Source organism: Phyllobates terribilis, unplaced genomic scaffold (genome assembly GCF_046119375.1).
Source record: "Phyllobates terribilis strain yellow unplaced genomic scaffold, ASM4611937v1 Scaffold_3__8_contigs__length_932513732, whole genome shotgun sequence".
NCBI classification, from domain to species: Eukaryota; Metazoa; Chordata; class Amphibia; order Anura; family Dendrobatidae; genus Phyllobates; species Phyllobates terribilis.
Window position 1 is genome coordinate 276,766,828 of NW_027362763.1, and position 17,183 is coordinate 276,784,010.

General features: G+C 39.2%; 1 protein-coding gene across 1 annotated transcript in view; it reads right to left on the minus strand.

Moving 5' to 3' along the window:
• The window catches only part of SI (sucrase-isomaltase), a 414,470-nt gene that overhangs the window by 60,963 nt on the left and 336,324 nt on the right, over window positions 1–17,183 (minus strand). The window contains exons 54-60 of the mRNA XM_073674817.1: window positions 15,739–15,851; window positions 15,529–15,654; window positions 15,106–15,234; window positions 12,484–12,594; window positions 12,236–12,298; window positions 10,488–10,604; window positions 10,086–10,170 (exon numbers count right to left, since the gene is read on the minus strand). Of these exons, the coding sequence (XP_073530918.1) occupies window positions 10,086–10,170; window positions 10,488–10,604; window positions 12,236–12,298; window positions 12,484–12,594; window positions 15,106–15,234; window positions 15,529–15,654; window positions 15,739–15,851 (744 nt within the window). The remainder of the gene's footprint in view (window positions 1–10,085; window positions 10,171–10,487; window positions 10,605–12,235; window positions 12,299–12,483; window positions 12,595–15,105; window positions 15,235–15,528; window positions 15,655–15,738; window positions 15,852–17,183) is intronic.

Here is a 17,183-nt window from a genome sequence, read left to right on the forward strand (position 1 = left end):
CCCTTTATTTTTTTGAGCAGTGTATATATACATATATACGCACGTGGTCAAAATTGTTGGTACCCTTCGTTTAATGAAAGAAAAACCCACAATGGACACAGAAATAACTTGAATCTGACAAAAGTAATAATAAATTAAAAATCTATGAAAATGAACAAATGAAAGTCAAACGTTGCTTTTCAACCCTTCTTCCACAGAATTTTTTTTAAACATTAAACTCATGAAATAGGCCTGGACAGAAATGATGGTACCCCTGAAAATAATGTTACAAAAGGGACATGTTTAATCAAGTTGTGTCCACTAATTAGCATCATACGTGTCTACAATCTTGTAATCAGTCAATGGGCCTGTATATAGGTCTACAGATACTCACTGTGCTGTTTGTTGACATGGTGTGTACCATACTCAACATGGACCAGAGGAAGCAAATGAAAGAGCTGTCTCAGGAGATTAGAAAGAAAATTATAGGCAAACATGTTAAAGGTAAAGGTTAGAAGACCATCTCCAAGAAGCTTCATGTTCCTGTGACTACAGTTGCGCATATTATTCGGAAATTTAATATCCATGGAACTGTTACCAACCTCCCTGGACATGGCCGCAGGAGGAAAATTGATGACACATCTAAGAGATGGATAATACGAATGGTAACAAAAGAGCCCAGGATAACTTCTAAAGAGATTAAAGGTGAACTTCAAGCTCAAGGAACATCAGTGTCAGATTGCACCATCTGTCATTGTTTGATCCAAAGTGGACTTCATGGGAGACGACCAAGGAGAACACCATTGTTAAAAAAAAATCATAAAAAAGTCAGACTGGAATTTGCCAAACTTCATGTTGTCAAGCCACAAAGCTTCTGGGAGAATGTCCTATGGACAGGTGAGACTAAAATGGAAATTTTTGGCAAGGCACATCAGCTCTTTGTTCACAGACGGAAAAATGAAGCATATCAAGAAAAGAAAACTGCCCCTACTGTGAAACATGGAGGATGCTCTATTATGTTCTGGGGCTGCTTTGCTGCATTTGGCACAGGGTGTCTTGAATCTGTGCAGGGTACAATGAAATCTCAAAACTATGAAAGGATTCTAGAGAGAAATGTGCTGTCCAGTGTCAGAAAGCTTGGTCTCAGTCGCAGGTCATGGGTCTTGCAACAGGATAATGACCCAAAACACACATCTAAATACACCTAAGAATGGCAAAGAGGAAAACATTAGATTCTTCTGAAGTGGCCTTCTATGAACCCTGACCAAAATCTTAATGAGCATCTTTGGAAAGAGCTGAAATATGCCATCTGGAAAAGGTAACCTTCAAACACGAGACAACTGGAGCAGTTTGCTCATGAGGAGTGGGCTAAAATATCTGTCGAGAGGTGCAGAAGTCTCATTGACAGTTACAGGAATCGTTTGATTGCAGTGATTGCCTCAAAAGGTTGTTCAACAAAATATTAAGTTAAGAGTACCATCATTTCTGTCCAGGCCTATTTCATGAGTTTAACTTTTTTTAAAATTCTGTGGAAGCAGGGTTGAAAAGCAATGTCTGACTTTCATTTGTACATTTTCATAGATTTTCAATTTATTATTATTTTAGTCATATTCAAGTTATTTCTGTCACCATTGTGGGTTTTCTTCCATTAAACGAGGGGTACCAACAATTTTGACCATGTGTGTATATATACATATATATATATATATATATATATATATATATATATATATATATATATATATAGAGAGAGAGTATACAAAAAAAGGAGCAAAACCAAAAAAGTGATCAGAAGATAATGTGATGAGAGGTGTATCAACTTTATTAATCAAGCAATTGGTGTGCAGTAGTTATGCAACAAGATAAAAAGGAAGCACACATCTGAATAAAAGCAATTATTCAAATAAGTCTTAAAAGCTTGTTGTTGTATAACAACAACATTAGTTTTTATGTTTTATTGCTGACTGCTCTCGTTGCATCACGGTCCGGTATTTATATGCACACCTACAATAAATATACTGGCGACGTTTAATTCACTCTCATATGTCTGCGTGTGTACTCGTCTACTTTACCTTGCCTTTGTTTCTTCTAATTATATATACTGTATATATAAATGTGTGTCTGTATATATATATATATATATATATATATATATATATATATATATATATATATATATACAGTTATATGAAATAGTTTGGGCACCCCTATTAATCTTAAGCTTAATGTTTAATAAAAATTGGTGTTTTTGCAACAGCTATTTCAGTTTGAGATATGTAATAACTGTTGGGCACAGTAATGTTTCTGCCTTGAAATGAGGTTTATTGTACTAACAGAAAATGTGCAATCTGCGTTCAAACAAAATTTGACAGGTGCATAAGTATGGGCTCCTCACCAGAAAAGTGACATTAATATTTAGTAGATCCTCCTTTTGCAAAAATAACAGCCTCTAGACGCTTACTGTAGCTTTTAATGATTTCCTGGATCCTGGATGAAGGTATTTTTGACCATAGTTACATAGTTACATAGTTACATAGTTTATAAGGCCGAAAAAAGACAAGCGTCCATCCAGTTCAGCCTATTTCTTGTGCACTGCAGCTATTCCGCAGCGTTGATCCAGGGGAACGCAAAAAAAAAACAAAACAAAACAAAAAAAAAAAAAAAAACATGCGGTATAGGCCAATTGACATCATTGAGGAAAAAATTCACTTCCCGACTCCAATCTGGATTAATTAACTATCACTAAGCATAAGATGTAATTTTATTGTTCTCCAGAAAGGCGTCCAGGCCTCTCTTGAACTCATTAAGTGAGTTGGACATCACCACTTCCTCTCCCAGAGAGTTCCAGAGTCTCACGGCTCTGACCGTAAAGAATCCCCTTCTATGCTGGTGCAGGAACCTCCTTTCCTCCAGACGCATAGTGTGCCCCCTCGTCTTTGTCACCATCCTTGGTATAAACAGGTCATGGGAGAGATCTCTGTACTGCCCCCTGATGTATTTATACATGTTTATGAGGTCTCCCCTAAGCCTTCTCTTTTCCAACGTAAATAGGCCTAATTTTGACAACCTCTCTGGGTATTCTAGTCCCTCCATTCCCTTTATTACCTTAGTCGCCCTCCTTTGTACCCTCTCTAGCTCCAATATGTCTTTCCTGAGCACCGGAGCCCAGAACTGTGCACAATATTCTAAGTGCGGCCTTACCAGCGCTTTATACAGAGGAAGAACAATGTTCTCATCATATGCCCCTATTCCTCTTCTGATGCATGCCATGACTCTATTTGCCTTCGCAGCTGCTGCCTGACACTGGGCACTCCAATTTAATTTGCTATTAACCAAGACGCCCAGGTCCTTCTCCATGTCAGATTTCTCCAACGGTTTCCCATTTAATATGTATGGGTGACTGCTGTTTTTCTTTCCCATGTGCATGACCTTACATTTATCGGCATTGAACCCCATTTGCCATTTTTTGGCCCAACTCCCCAATTTATCTAAATCCTCCTGTAGCTGTGCCCTATCCTCATCTGTGTTAACTACTTTACAAAGTTTAGTATCATCTGCAAATATTGCTATTTTACTATGCAACCCTTCCACTAGATCATTAATAAATATATTAAATAATATAGGGCCCAAGACAGACCCTTGAGGCACCCCGCTAGTAACCCTGACACACCCTGAGCTTACTCCATTGATAACCACCCTCTGCTTTCTATCACTCAGCCAGCTATTTACCCACTTGCACACATTATCCCCCAGACCAAGCATTCTCATTTTATATACCAACCTTTTGTGTGGCACGGTATCAAACGCTTTGGAGAAGTCAAGGTATACAACATCCACTGACTCTCCCCGGTCCAGCTGTGAGCTCACCTCCTCGTAGAAGGCAATCAGGTTTGTTTGGCAGGAGCGATCTCTCATGAATCCATGTTGATATGGAGTTAGACAGTTATTATCATTAAGATATTCTACAATAGCATCTCTAAGAAATCCTTCAAACAATTTACCCACAACAGACGTTAAGCTGACTGGTCTATAGTTCCCAGGGTCACTTTTAGACCCCTTTTTGAATATTGGTACCACATTTGCTTGGCGCCAGTCTAGTGGGGCAGTCCCTGTCCATAAAGAGTGCTTGAATATAAGATACAGCGGTCTGTCTATCACATTACTTAATTCTTTTAGTACCCGGGGGTGTATGTCATCTGGGCCTGGTGACTTGTCTATTTTGATATTATTTAGGCGTTTCTGAACTTCCTCCTGGGTTAGGTGGGTGATATTTAGCGGAGGGTTTACTTTATCACTTTGCATTTCCTCCGATAAATTGTTTTCTTTTGTGAAAACAGTGGAGAAGAAGCTATTGAGTAGGTTTGCTTTACCCTCATCGCCCTCTATGATTTTACCCAGGTTATTTTTCAATGGGCCAACTCCATCAGTTTTAATCCTTTTACTGTTTATATAGTTAAAGAACAGTTTGGGATTCGTTTTACTTTCCTTGGCAATTAGTCTCTCTGTCTCCTCTTTTGCTATTCTTATTTGTTTCTTACAGATTTTGTTTTTTTCCCTATAAGATATTAGCGCTTCCTCGCTGCCTTCTTGTTTAAGTTTACCGAAAGCCCTTTTTTTGTTTTTCATTGCCCTCTTGACTTCCTTATTTAGCCACATTGGCTTCCTCCTATTCCTAGCCCTTTTATTCCCATAAGGTATGTACCTTCTACAGTGACTATGTAGGACTGTTTTGAAAATTTCCCATTTTCTATCCGTGCTCCTATTACTGAAGATACTATCCCAGTCTATAAGGTGAAGGGCATCTCTTAGCTGATCAAACTTTGCCCTCCTGAAGTTCAGTGTTTTTGTGACTCCCTTGCTGGGCACCCTACTGAAGCACATGTGGAATTGTATAATGTTGTGGTCACTATTTCCCAGGTGCCCCCCAACCTGCACCTCAGTTATTCTGTCTGGCCTGTTAGTTAATATTAAGTCTAAAAGGGCCGTCCCTCTAGTTGGTTCCTGCACAGGTTGTGACAAATAATTGTCTTTGATAATTGACAGAAACCTGTTTCCTTTCTGAGATCTACAGCTTTCGGTTTCCCAGTCTATATCGGGGTAGTTGAAGTCCCCCATAATAATCACCTCGTTATTTTTTGCTACTTCGTCTATTTGTCTCATTAATAGACTTTCCGTGGCTTCTGCTATATTTGGTGGTTTATAACAGACTCCTATGATAATTTTATTATTGTTTTTTGCCCCATGTATCTCCACCCATAAGGACTCGACCTCCTCATTTCCCTCCCATACATCCTCCCGTATTGTAGGCTTTAGACACGTCTTTACATATAGACAGACTCCACCCCCTTTCCGATTTCTTCGATCCCTTCTAAACAGACTGTAACCCTGTAAGTTAACTGCCCAGTCATAGCTTTCATCCAACCATGTCTCGGTTATTCCCACTATGTCATAGTTACCTGTAGATATTTCTGCTTCCAGTTCATCCATCTTGTTTGTCAGGCTCCTGGCATTTGCTAGCACGCAGTTTACACGATTTTGTTTTGTTCCAATCTTCTCCCTGTGGATTGTATTAGAAATTTTCTTACCTTCCTTCCAAGTATCTTGTCTTGGACCTTCTTTGTCGCACTTCATATCTTTCATTAGTATGTCCTCTGGTTGCATGTTCGTGTCTGGAGTTTTTCTTCCCATCCCCTCTTCTTCTAGTTTAACGCCCTCCTGATGAGTGTTGCGAGTCTCCTGGCGAATGTGTGTTTCCCGGGTTTGTTGAGGTGTAGTCCGTCTCTGGCAAGGAGTCCATCATAGAGGTAATTCACACCGTGGTCCAGGAATCCAAATCCTTGTTGTCTGCACCATCGTCTCAGCCAGCTGTTCACATCAAGGATCCTGTTCCATCTCCTGACGCCATGCCCGTCTACTGGAAGGATAGAAGAAAAAACTACCTGCGCATCCAGTTCTTTTACTTTCTTCCCCAATGCTTCAAAGTCCTTGCAGATTGTCGGTAGGTCCTTCTTTGCCGTGTCATTGGTGCCAACATGTATCAGAAGAAATGGGTGGACATCCTTGGGACTGATGAGCTTTGGTATCCTATCGGTAACATCCTTGATCTTCGCCCCTGGGAGGCAGCATACTTCTCTTGCGGTTATATCCGGTCTGCAGATAGCTGCTTCTGTTCCTCTCAGTAGTGAGTCTCCCACCACCACCACTCTTCTTCCCTTCTTGGCTGTCCTTTTTCTTGTCGCTTCTGGGTGTTTCTGGGTGCTCTTTTCTTTTTTGCTTGCTGGAAGTTCCTCATCCTTAGGTGTGCCATCTTCGTCCTCCACAAGTCCTTGGAATCTGTTTCTCAGTTGTGTGGTTGGTGGTGTCTCCATGGTCTTCTTGCTTCTTTTGGTCACTTGCCTCCACTTGTCTGCCTCTGGAGGTTCTCTGACGCTTCCTTCACTTTCTGTGACCAGTAGTGACGCTTCTGTTCTGTCCAGGAATTCTTCATTTTCCTTGATGAGTTTTAATGTCGCAATTCTTTCTTCCAGTCCCCGCACCTTTTCTTCTAAAAGAGCCAGTAGTCTACACTTCTGGCAGGTGAAGTTGGTTTCAGCTTCTGGTCGATCTGTGAACATGTAGCACATGTTGCAGCTCACCATGTAGGTTGTCACATCTGCCATGCTGCTCCTTGTCCCTGCTGACTTGATGTCTGTCTTCTTTCTTGTGATAACCTAGGAGAAACAAATTCGCGCGCCGTTAGGCGCGCGGTTTGGCGATGCTTTCCAAGCAGCTGGTCCCGGCTGTACCCAACGATCTTCTAGCTGAAGGAGACTCTTCGCTTTTCCCAGAAGGCACCTGGAATATGCAAATTGCCCTCTTCAAGCTTCAATCCCTGGTTTGGCGATGCTTTCCAAGCAGCTGGTCCCGGCTGTACCCAACGATCTTCTAGCTGAAGGAGACTCTTCGCTTTTCCCAGAAGGCACCTGGAATATGCAAATTGCCCTCTTCAAGCTTCAATCCCTGGTTTGGCGATGCTTTCCAAGCAGCTGGTCCCGGCTGTACCCAACGATCTTCTAGCTGACCATTCCTCTTTACAAAACAATTCCAGTTCAGTTAAGTTTGATGGTCGCCGAGCATGGACAGCCCTCTTCAAATGATCCCACAGATGTTCAATGATATTCAGGTCTGGGGACTGGGATGGCCATTCCAGAGCACTGTAATTGTTCCTCTGCATGAATGCCTGAGTAGATTTGGAGCGGTGTTTTGGATCATTGTCTTGCTGAAAGATCCATCCCCTGCGTAACTTCAACTTTATCACTAATTCTTGAACATTATTGTCAAGAATCTGCTGATACTGAGTGGAATCCATGCATCCCTCAACTTTAACAAGATTCCCGGTGCCGGCATTGGCCACACAGCCCCAAAGCATGATGGAACCTTCACCAAATTTTACTGTGGGTAGCAAGTGTTTTTCTTGGAATGCTGTGTTTTTTTGCCGCCATGCATTTTTGTATGACCAAACAACTCAATCTTGGTTTCATCAGTCCACAGGACCTTCTTCCAAAAAGAAATTGGCTTCTCCAAATGTGCTTTTGCATACCTCAGCCGACTCTGTTTGTGGGGTGCTTGCAGAAACGGCTTCTTTCGCATCACTCTCCCATACAGCATCTCCTTGTGCAAAGTGCGCTGTATAGTTGACCGATGCACAGTGACACCATCTGCAGCAAGTTGATGCTGCAGCTCTCTGGAGGTGGTCTGAGCATTGTTCTTGACTGATTTCACCATTCTTCTTCTCTGCCTTTCTGATGTTTTTCTTGGGCTGCCACTTCTGCCCTTAACAAGAACTGTCCCTGTGTTCTTCCATTTCCTTACTATGTTCCTCACAGTGGAAACTGACAGGTTAAATCGCTGAGACAGCTTTTTGTATCCTTCCCCTGAACAACTATGTTGAATCATCTGTGTTTTCAGACAATTTGACAGTTGTTTTGAGGAGCCCATGATGCCACTCTACAGAGGAGATTCAAACAGGAGAACAACTTGCAAGTGGCCACTTTAAGTAGCTTTTCTCATGATTGCATATACCTGGCTAGGAGGTTCAAAGCTCAATAAGGTTACAAAACCAAAAAAAGTGCTTTTGTAAGTAAGTAAAAAGTAGGTAGGAGTATTTAAGACAAGAAAATGATAAGGGTGCCCATACTTATGCACCTGTCAAATTTTGTTTGAACGCAGATTGCACATTTTCTGTTAGTACAATAAACCTCATTTCAAGGCAGAAACATTACTGTGTTCAACAGTTATTACATATATCAAACTGAAATAGCTGTTGCAAAAACACCAATTTTTATAAAACATTAAGCTTAAGATTAATATTGGTGCCCAAACTTTTTCATATAACTGTATATATATATATATATATATATATATATATATATATATATATATATACAGTACAGATCAAAAGTTTGGACACACCTTCTCATTTTAAGATTTTTCTGTATTTTCATGACTATGAAAATTGTACATTCACACTGAAGGCATCAAAACTATGAATTAACACATGTGAAATTACATAATTAACAAAAAAAGTGTAAAACTGCTGAAAATATGTCTTATATTCTAGGTTCTTCAAAGTAGCCACCTTTTGCTTTGATGACTGCTTTGCACACTCTTGGAATTCTCTTGATGAGCTTTAAGAGGTAGTCACCGGAAATGGTTTTCACTTCACAGGTGTGCCCTGTCAGGTTTAATAAGTGGGATTCCTTGCCTTATAAATGGGGTTGGGACCATCAGTTGTGTTGTGCAGAAGTCAGGTGGATACACAGCTGATAGTCCTACTGAATACACTGTTAGAATTTGTATTATGGCAAGAAAAAAGCAGCTAAGTAAAGAAAAACGAGTGGCCATCATTACTTTAAGAAATGAAGGTTAGTCAGTGCAAAAAATTGGGCAAACTTTGAAAGTGTCCCCAAGTGCAGTTACAAAAACCATCGAGCACTACAAACAAACTGGCTCACATGAGGACCGCCCCAGGAAAGGAAGACCAAGAGTCACCTCTGCTTCTGAGGATAAGCTTATCCAAGTCACCAGCCTCAGAAATTGCAGGTTAACGGCAGCTCAGATTAGAGACCAGGTCAATGCCACACAGAGTTCTTGGAGCAGACACATCTCTTCAACAACTGTTAAGAGGAGACTTTGTGCAGCAGGCCTTCATGGTAAAATAGCTGCTAGGAAACCACTGATAAGGACAGGCAACAAGCAGAAGATACTTGTTTGGGCTAAAGAACACAAGGAATGGACATTAGACCAGTGGAAATCTGTGCTTTGGTTTGATGAGTCCAAATTTGAGATCTTTGGTTCCAACCACCGCGTCTTTGTGCGATGCAGAAAAGGTGAATGTATGGACTCTACATGCCTGGTTCCCACCGTGAAGCATGGAGGAGGAGGTGTGATGGTGTGGGGGTGCTTTGCTGGTGACACTGTTGGGGATTAATTCAAAATTGAAGGCATCCTGGACCAGCATTGCTACCACAGCATCTTGCAGCGGCATGCTATTCCATCCGGTTTGCGTTTAGTTGGACCATCATTTATTTTTCAACAGGATAATGACCCCAAACACACCTCCAGGCTGTGTAAGGGCTATTAGACCAAGAAGGAGAGTGATGGGGTGCTATGCCAGATGACCTGGCCTCCACAGTCACCAGACCTGAACGCAATTGAGATGGTTTGAGGTGAGCTGGACCGCAGAGTGAAGGCAAAAGGGCCAACAAGTGCTAAGCATCTCTGGGAACTCCTTCAAGATTGTTGGAAGACCATTTCCGGTGACTACCTCTTGAAGCTCATCAAGAGAATACCAAGAGTGTACAAAGCAGTCATCAAAGCAAAAGGTGGCTACTTTGAAGAACCTAGAATATAAGACATATTTTCAGTTGTTTCACACTTTTGTGTTAAGTATATATATCCACATGTGTTGATTCATAGTTTTGATGCCTTCAGTGTGAATGTACAATTTTCATAGTTATGAAAATACAGAAAAATCTTTAAATGAGAAGGTGCATCCAAACTTTTGGTCTGTACTGTATATAGCTGGTAGCAACAGTATTTTTTAAATATGACATAAAATCCCATACCTGGCATGTATGGAGGCTTGTTCAGGGTTTGATTTCTACAACCACTGACAGATCCATGCACAAAACTTGCAGGTTCATTCATATCCTGAAAATAGAGAGTCTCAATAAACATATATGCATTTTAGTCTGAAAGTTATAAGAAAAACATATTAAAATTACAAGTTTTAGCAAATCAGTAAATAAAAATAATTAAGCTGAGTAAATAAATTAACAAAACAAACTAAATTTGTTATAACTAAATTTCCAGTATATCTCCATAACGAAAATCACTTTGAATTTCAAACTTTGTATCTCAATTTAAAAAATTGAAAAAGATTACAATGCTTTCATTTATGTGACTTTTTTGAAAATAAATACATAAAATTACATTTGTAGTTTAAACTAAGAAATAATCATACTTACAATCCACAGACCATCAAATCTAATATGTTTCTCTCTGTAATCTTTCACTTCTTGTTTCCACCATTCTACTGTCACATTCTTAAAAAAATCTGGGAACCCTACATGAGCTCTGTAAAGCTAAATACAAAATATACATTTACAGTTTGAATAGCTAGTAATACTTTATCAAATGCTATGATTACACTTATACACATTATTATTTATTATTATAGAGCCATTTATTCCATGGTGCTTTACATGTGAAAAAGGTGTATACATAGCAAAAAAATAAATAAATAAATTACAATAATCTTGAACACAATGTGACAGCGACTGGTACAGGGGGAGTTAGGACCCTGCCCGCGAGGGCTCACAATCTACAAGGGATGGGTGAGGATACAGTAGGTGAGGGTAGAGCTGGCCGTGCAGGTATGGTGGAGCGGTGGTTACTGCAGGTTGTAGGTTTGTCGGTAGAGGTGGGTCTTCAGGCTCCTTTTGAAGGTTTCCACGGTCGACGAGAGTCTGATGTGTTGGGGTAGAAAGTTCCAGAATAGGGGAGAAGCACGGGAGAAATCTTGTATGCGATTGTGGGAGGAGGAGATTGTGAACACATGTTCATGACTTACTAGTCTTAAAGGGGTTTTGGGGTGTAAACAAGTTATCACCTCTCCATAGTATAGGTGATAACTTGCTGTTATTGGAGCACTTTTGTCCCTTGCTGGAATAGATCTGCAGTGCTCATGGTCGACCACTGCTCCATTCTCTCCCTAGGGGGCTGTCCAGCACTGTGTCAGCTTTTTCCAGCAGCTCCATACAGAATGTATGGAGAGATGTTTGAAAGTATGCAATCATTTTTTCAATTTTTTTTTACAAAAATGTTTTTTTTTTTTTCTTACTCTCAATTTATTTATTTATTTTTTTAAATATGAGGGAATCTGATATTATAATCAAATAATTCATACTCCCTTGATAACGCTCTTGTTAGGGGTCCATAAGTGATGATGTACCAGCTTCTTAAATGTGACTGCTGTAGTTAATCCCTGCCCTATGCAATGGTCAGAACATGACCCCTCAGGCTAGTGATTGACTGCAGAGGTTACATGAATTTAATCATAACATCATCATTGCAGGACAGTTAACAAAGGCTAGTGGGACTTCCCGAGTGCAGCAGTGCAGGAGTGGTGGGGTATTTTCTAGGTGAGTTATTTTGATATTTTATCACATCCTTTTCTATCTAAACTTGGACAACTCTTTTAACATTTTAAGATGGCTCCAGAAACATTAAAGTGATATTCCCATTCCTCTTCTCAGCATATTGTGGCACATACCCAGCAAGGTCCAGTGAAATGTACCGTACACTGTAAGTTCAGCCTATCCTATATTATGGCAGCCCACTGCTTCCTAGCCCCTTCTCATCATTCTAATTGTCTCCTTGGTCCTTTCATTCGGCCCCAGAAGTGGTTCCTCTCAGATACTGCAGTTAGAAGTGCGATATATGAGAGAGGAAACAGTTATAAGGTCAATCACTAGACAATGCATTTGATGGACAACCAAAGAAAGTGTCTAGTACTGCAGAATATACTACAAGTATCTAAATAATGGTTATTATTGGTTGTTTTTACTGAAAGAAGCCCAAAACTTTGTTTTGATAGTGAAACAGCTGAAAATACAAAGAGCAAACACTCCCCAATGACCATTGGCTAGTGACTTGTATAATTTAGAAATCTATTTCTACATTGAGGTTAGATTTTTTTTCTTACAATACTTACTTGAACTTGCTCATCCCAACCAAGTGAGTTATCAATTTCTATATCAGGTAAATCTGGCCAGACCTGACAAAAGAAAAATGACAATGAAAAAAAAAAAAAAATTCTTTAAAGTGCACCAAATAGTAATATTGTCACATTTTAAGTGCAATTATTAAAATGGTGTCCCCTACATTATTGAGGAATTATAACAGTAAAAATATACATTTCATATCTGCATATACCAATGACATTTTTTGGTTTTGCCATACCTTGCCCCATACAATGTCACTTTTGTCATCCCATTTTATGAACACATCCTGGTCCCTTCCCTTTGTGAATGCAGGGTACGGTTTAGTCTCATTTCCTGCAATAGCTGGATCCTATAATAAAGAAACATATGACATGGCCATACTGTATGTCAAGCAAGTAAATACAAAAAATATATTTTTAATTATGTATTTGCGCATATGTTCAGATTTTATCAAGTAATTCTAAAATTAAAACCCCATGTGCTTCAGTAACGGTTATAACGTCTTTCTCATATGTGGCTAAAATAAGTGGACATAATAATCTACCGTGATCAGAAATCATTATAAAAGTCATTCTTTATATTAGACATGGGTCATATTATGGGTACGGCACAGGGACGAGTGTCATTACGGCAAAAATACTATTTCCTCAGAAACCATCCATCATGGTAAAGGGTACTGCAAAAATAAGCATCAGTAAAATGCAAAGTGATGTATGATGGTATGTTCGAATGCTTGAACTTCTTCTGCAAACATTCAGAGTGCAACATAGAGCAAATATTTGACACATATTAAGTGATACGTCACAAAATAAAATATAATGGTACAGAATATTTTGTTTTAGTATATGCATCTTCAGGACTTTTTTTTACACTAAATACAAGGCATGGCTTTCTAGAATTTTGGCTTCAATGGTTAAAGAAAAATCAACAACAAAGGTAGAAGAACCAAAGTGATTGGATATATTTTTAGCCTTTTTGCCCATCTATTCTGGAATCAGTGAAGTTCACAGCTCAAGTCTCATGTCTTAACTTTTGACATTTATCAGGCATATGACAAAAAAGCACAAGTTTATAAAGAAAATATAACTTCATTTTTCTGACTGTATATTTTTTACACCATTTTCTGTATATTATTATGGAAGCAAACATCTTGCCTGACTTCTATCAAGAGAAGCAGCTTAGAAGCTTGTATTACATCTATGGAAAAGAGATGTGGGCATAGTGTGGAGAACCGTGACTTGGCAGGGGTGGTAAGATCCCCAACACCTGTTGTCCAAGGTTGCCCACAGTCTTAAAATTGGTGGAAAGTCTGCAAAAGAAAAGGTTCTTTTCTTTCTGCTATCCGTAGTGTCCCGCAGAAAAACAGCACTGTCCATGATTATTTGTGGCTACGATTCTTAGTATTATTTTTTTCCCCTGAGTTTATATTTCATGTGTGCCAAAGGCGGACCTAAACAATACAAACACAGATAACAGGACTGAAAGTGGCAAGGAGGAGAAGTATCGGCACAAATCCCTGCACTGGCTACCTGCATGACTGTGACTCGTGCTGGACAGTAAAGGCCCCGTCACACATAACGAGATCGCTAGCGAGATCGTTGATACGTCACGGTTTTTGCGATCTCGTTATTTCTGACTGGTAGCAACGATCAGGCCCCTGCTGTGAGATAGCTGATCATTACAAATCTTCCAGGACCATTCCTGGGTCATTGCGCTCCCGCTGGGCAGTGTGCATCGCTGTATTTGACACCTTATCAATGACCTCGTTAGCGATTCAGAACTGAGACACTTAGGTGTGCATAAATTGGACTTTTCCGCGCCCCTCGTCCCCGATTGGAGGTCGCTACAGCGTTCTCATTTTCCGCCGTGCATAAAGAAGGCAACAGAATAGCGATTCCATCCTTTGTTTCTGACCTCGTGCTGGATTGCAGATCCTAGCAGAATTCTCCGGGCTGTTGATATCCGTTCATTCGACTGAGTTCTGATTTTGCGTAATTTTATGCACGCCTTTGTGACACAGTACAGTCCCTATCAAGGTGTGGATCGTTGAAATAGCTGCTGTGTGAAAGCGTCCCAACGACCGCCGAGATCGTTAGTTAGATCGCTGGGGTGGCCAAAATAGTTGGGAAGTTCAGCATGTTTAACAGCTCCCCAGCGATCACGAAACGACTCTCCAGCGATCCCAAAACCGTGACGTAGTAATGATCTCGCTAGCCATCTCGTTATGTGTGACGGGGCCTTAAATGCTAAGGTGTGGGAAAAATAAATAAATGTTGAAATGCCCCCAAAGGAGAAAAATAAATAAATACAAAAGTAAATAAATAAAAAAAGCAGAAAAAAATAAATGTAAAAAAAATGCTGCCAATCTAGTCTAATTACATTTACTAGCTCTGCCCCCAGTGAAAAAAAAACAAATTTGTCCAATATATCAAAATAATTTTTTTGGAATGGAGAACAAACTTTAAAATGTATTTCAGAGGTCCTTTCTGGTTTATTTATTTTTTACTAATTTATTATTCACATTGAATCTATTAACTCGTTAGTGGGGATGTACTCATAACAGTAAGCATAAAGAATCCAAGACCAATTTCTAATAAAATCCATCCTTATTAAACCCACATACTCAAACCACATAATAAAAGCCCAAAACATAGAAAAGTTTATCTAGTTGTCTAAGACTATGACTAAGGACTTCTGTTACAAATGCATAAGCCAGTAACTTGGGTTCTACGTTTTAGACTTAAAGGCCACATTCACACGTTCAGTATTTGGTCAGTATTTGACCTCAGTATTTGTAAGCCAAGGAGTGGAACAAATAGAGGAAAAGTATAATAGTATAGTTTATATAGTATAAACGTACCAACATGATAATCACTCTCATTCCCTGTGTTCGGATTCTGTCAAAGATTTCAGGGAGTCTTTGAAAGTTTTCTCCTAATGTGAAGTCCATTTGTCTCTCCATGTAATCAATGTCGGCGTACTGTACATCCTGCAAGATTATATTACAAATATTGAGCTTCAAGATAAATCATAAAATAAATAGAAAATGATATATTTTAGTAGGGCATCATATTCGATACACATGAAATGAAAATGAGTATATACAGGAAAAAAATCACTATTGTGCATACTGAATAACTAATAATAAAAAGAATAACTTTACATTTCATAATACCGTTTGAACATCACAATTGTGTTAATCTTTTTAATCACTGTGAGATGAGTGATATTTATGAAATCTGATAATATCCCCCAGAAAAAACACATTTAAACACTGACTTACATAGGGAATTTGAGCTGCCACCATGTCATTATACAGTTGTTCAATTTCACTGTCATTATTATACCCATATCGACATAACTGGAATCCAAGAGACCAGTAAGCCGGCATAACGGGTCGTCCAATAAGCTGAAAATTAATATAGGAAAGCAATATTAGAACAATGTCGCTAGTATTAACAGATATGACTGTTTTACATATTATTATACTTACTTTAGTATATTGTTGAACAACCATCTCTGGTGTTGGACCCAGTACAATAAAAAAGTCTAAGATGCCACCAATTGTGTGATACGTTACAGCTGGGGTTGGCTGCACTGTTACATCTGTAATGAAGTGATAAAACTCTTTAACATATTATATTGGAAAAAAATATATATTAATACACCACACAGAGGTGTCACATGGAAGTATAATATGTTATTCAGCTGTGAGATATTCAGGTGTATAAAATTATACTGTCAAGAAATCCATCTCTGGTGGATCTGATGCTAAACTTAGTGCAGGGATACCCTATATTTAATCTACTTATTTCCTCGCTCAGACAGAGCTTTGCTGTCTCATGCACACGAATTGCCTGTGGACACTTTGTTAACCTGTGTAAGCTGTTTTTCATGAGTACTAAATTCTTCCATACATCAAATGCTGTTAATCAATGAGAACCATACAGAAATATGTAACAAATACTCACCCATATCAATCTAGTGGTGCCGTATGACAGATCCATAAAGGAAAGATCTATAATACTCCAGTATGCATGAGGCCAAAGTTCTGGAATAGTTTTTGGCTATTAATATCCCAAAGGACCATTTGATCTCCACAAGGAGAATCAGTAATTTCCAATGGTATCTCAACCAGCCAAGCCTAACCCTTCACTGTACAGATTAAGAGTTATGAATCCAAGTTATGTTTAAAGGGTACGTTTTTGACTTACAGTAGTGGTCTCCAACCGTTCTTACCTTGAGAGCCATATTCAGTTGTGAGAGATGGTTGTGAGCTACATCCAGCTTTACCCACCATAGTGACAACCAAAGTCCCAATTACCAGCATTATGGTAGCCAAAACTTCCTCATAAAAAAACCCTTGTCTCCCTCTTCCTAAAAGGCAGTATACGTATGCTGCGAGTCTAAAGCAGCCTTGAGCTTTATAGTAGTTGTTGTGTTCACAACCACAGGAGAGGAGTATCATTGCCTTTGGTCTCCCCATTGTCACTCGGATAAAACACTATTGCTCTTCTTGTTATTCCAGTTTTTCCAGTTCAGTGAGATCATTTTGACAGTCTGATAGGAGAATACTGTAATTCTTTATCTGTCTTTTTCTGAGCTCCTTTTAGCTGATTTTTGATCACAGACCACATCAAAGTTTAGAGTGTAAGAAAACAAAAAGAGCCTGCGTAGCCAAACAATGCCAATTTGTAGGCCATGCTCCCTCGTAGCATAAACGCTATGTTTTTTCCACTGCCTTTTTTGTGCAGATAATCTGCTGCGTTTAGCTATCTAAACAAACAGAATGTGATTTCATGAAAATCCATGCCCGCTGTGCGTTTTTATTAGTGAGGAAATTTTATATAGACATTTGTGGGGAACGTGCAAAATAAAACACATGTAAAAACACATTTAAAAAATGCAGCTGTGTTTTTAAATACAAAATGTCATTTA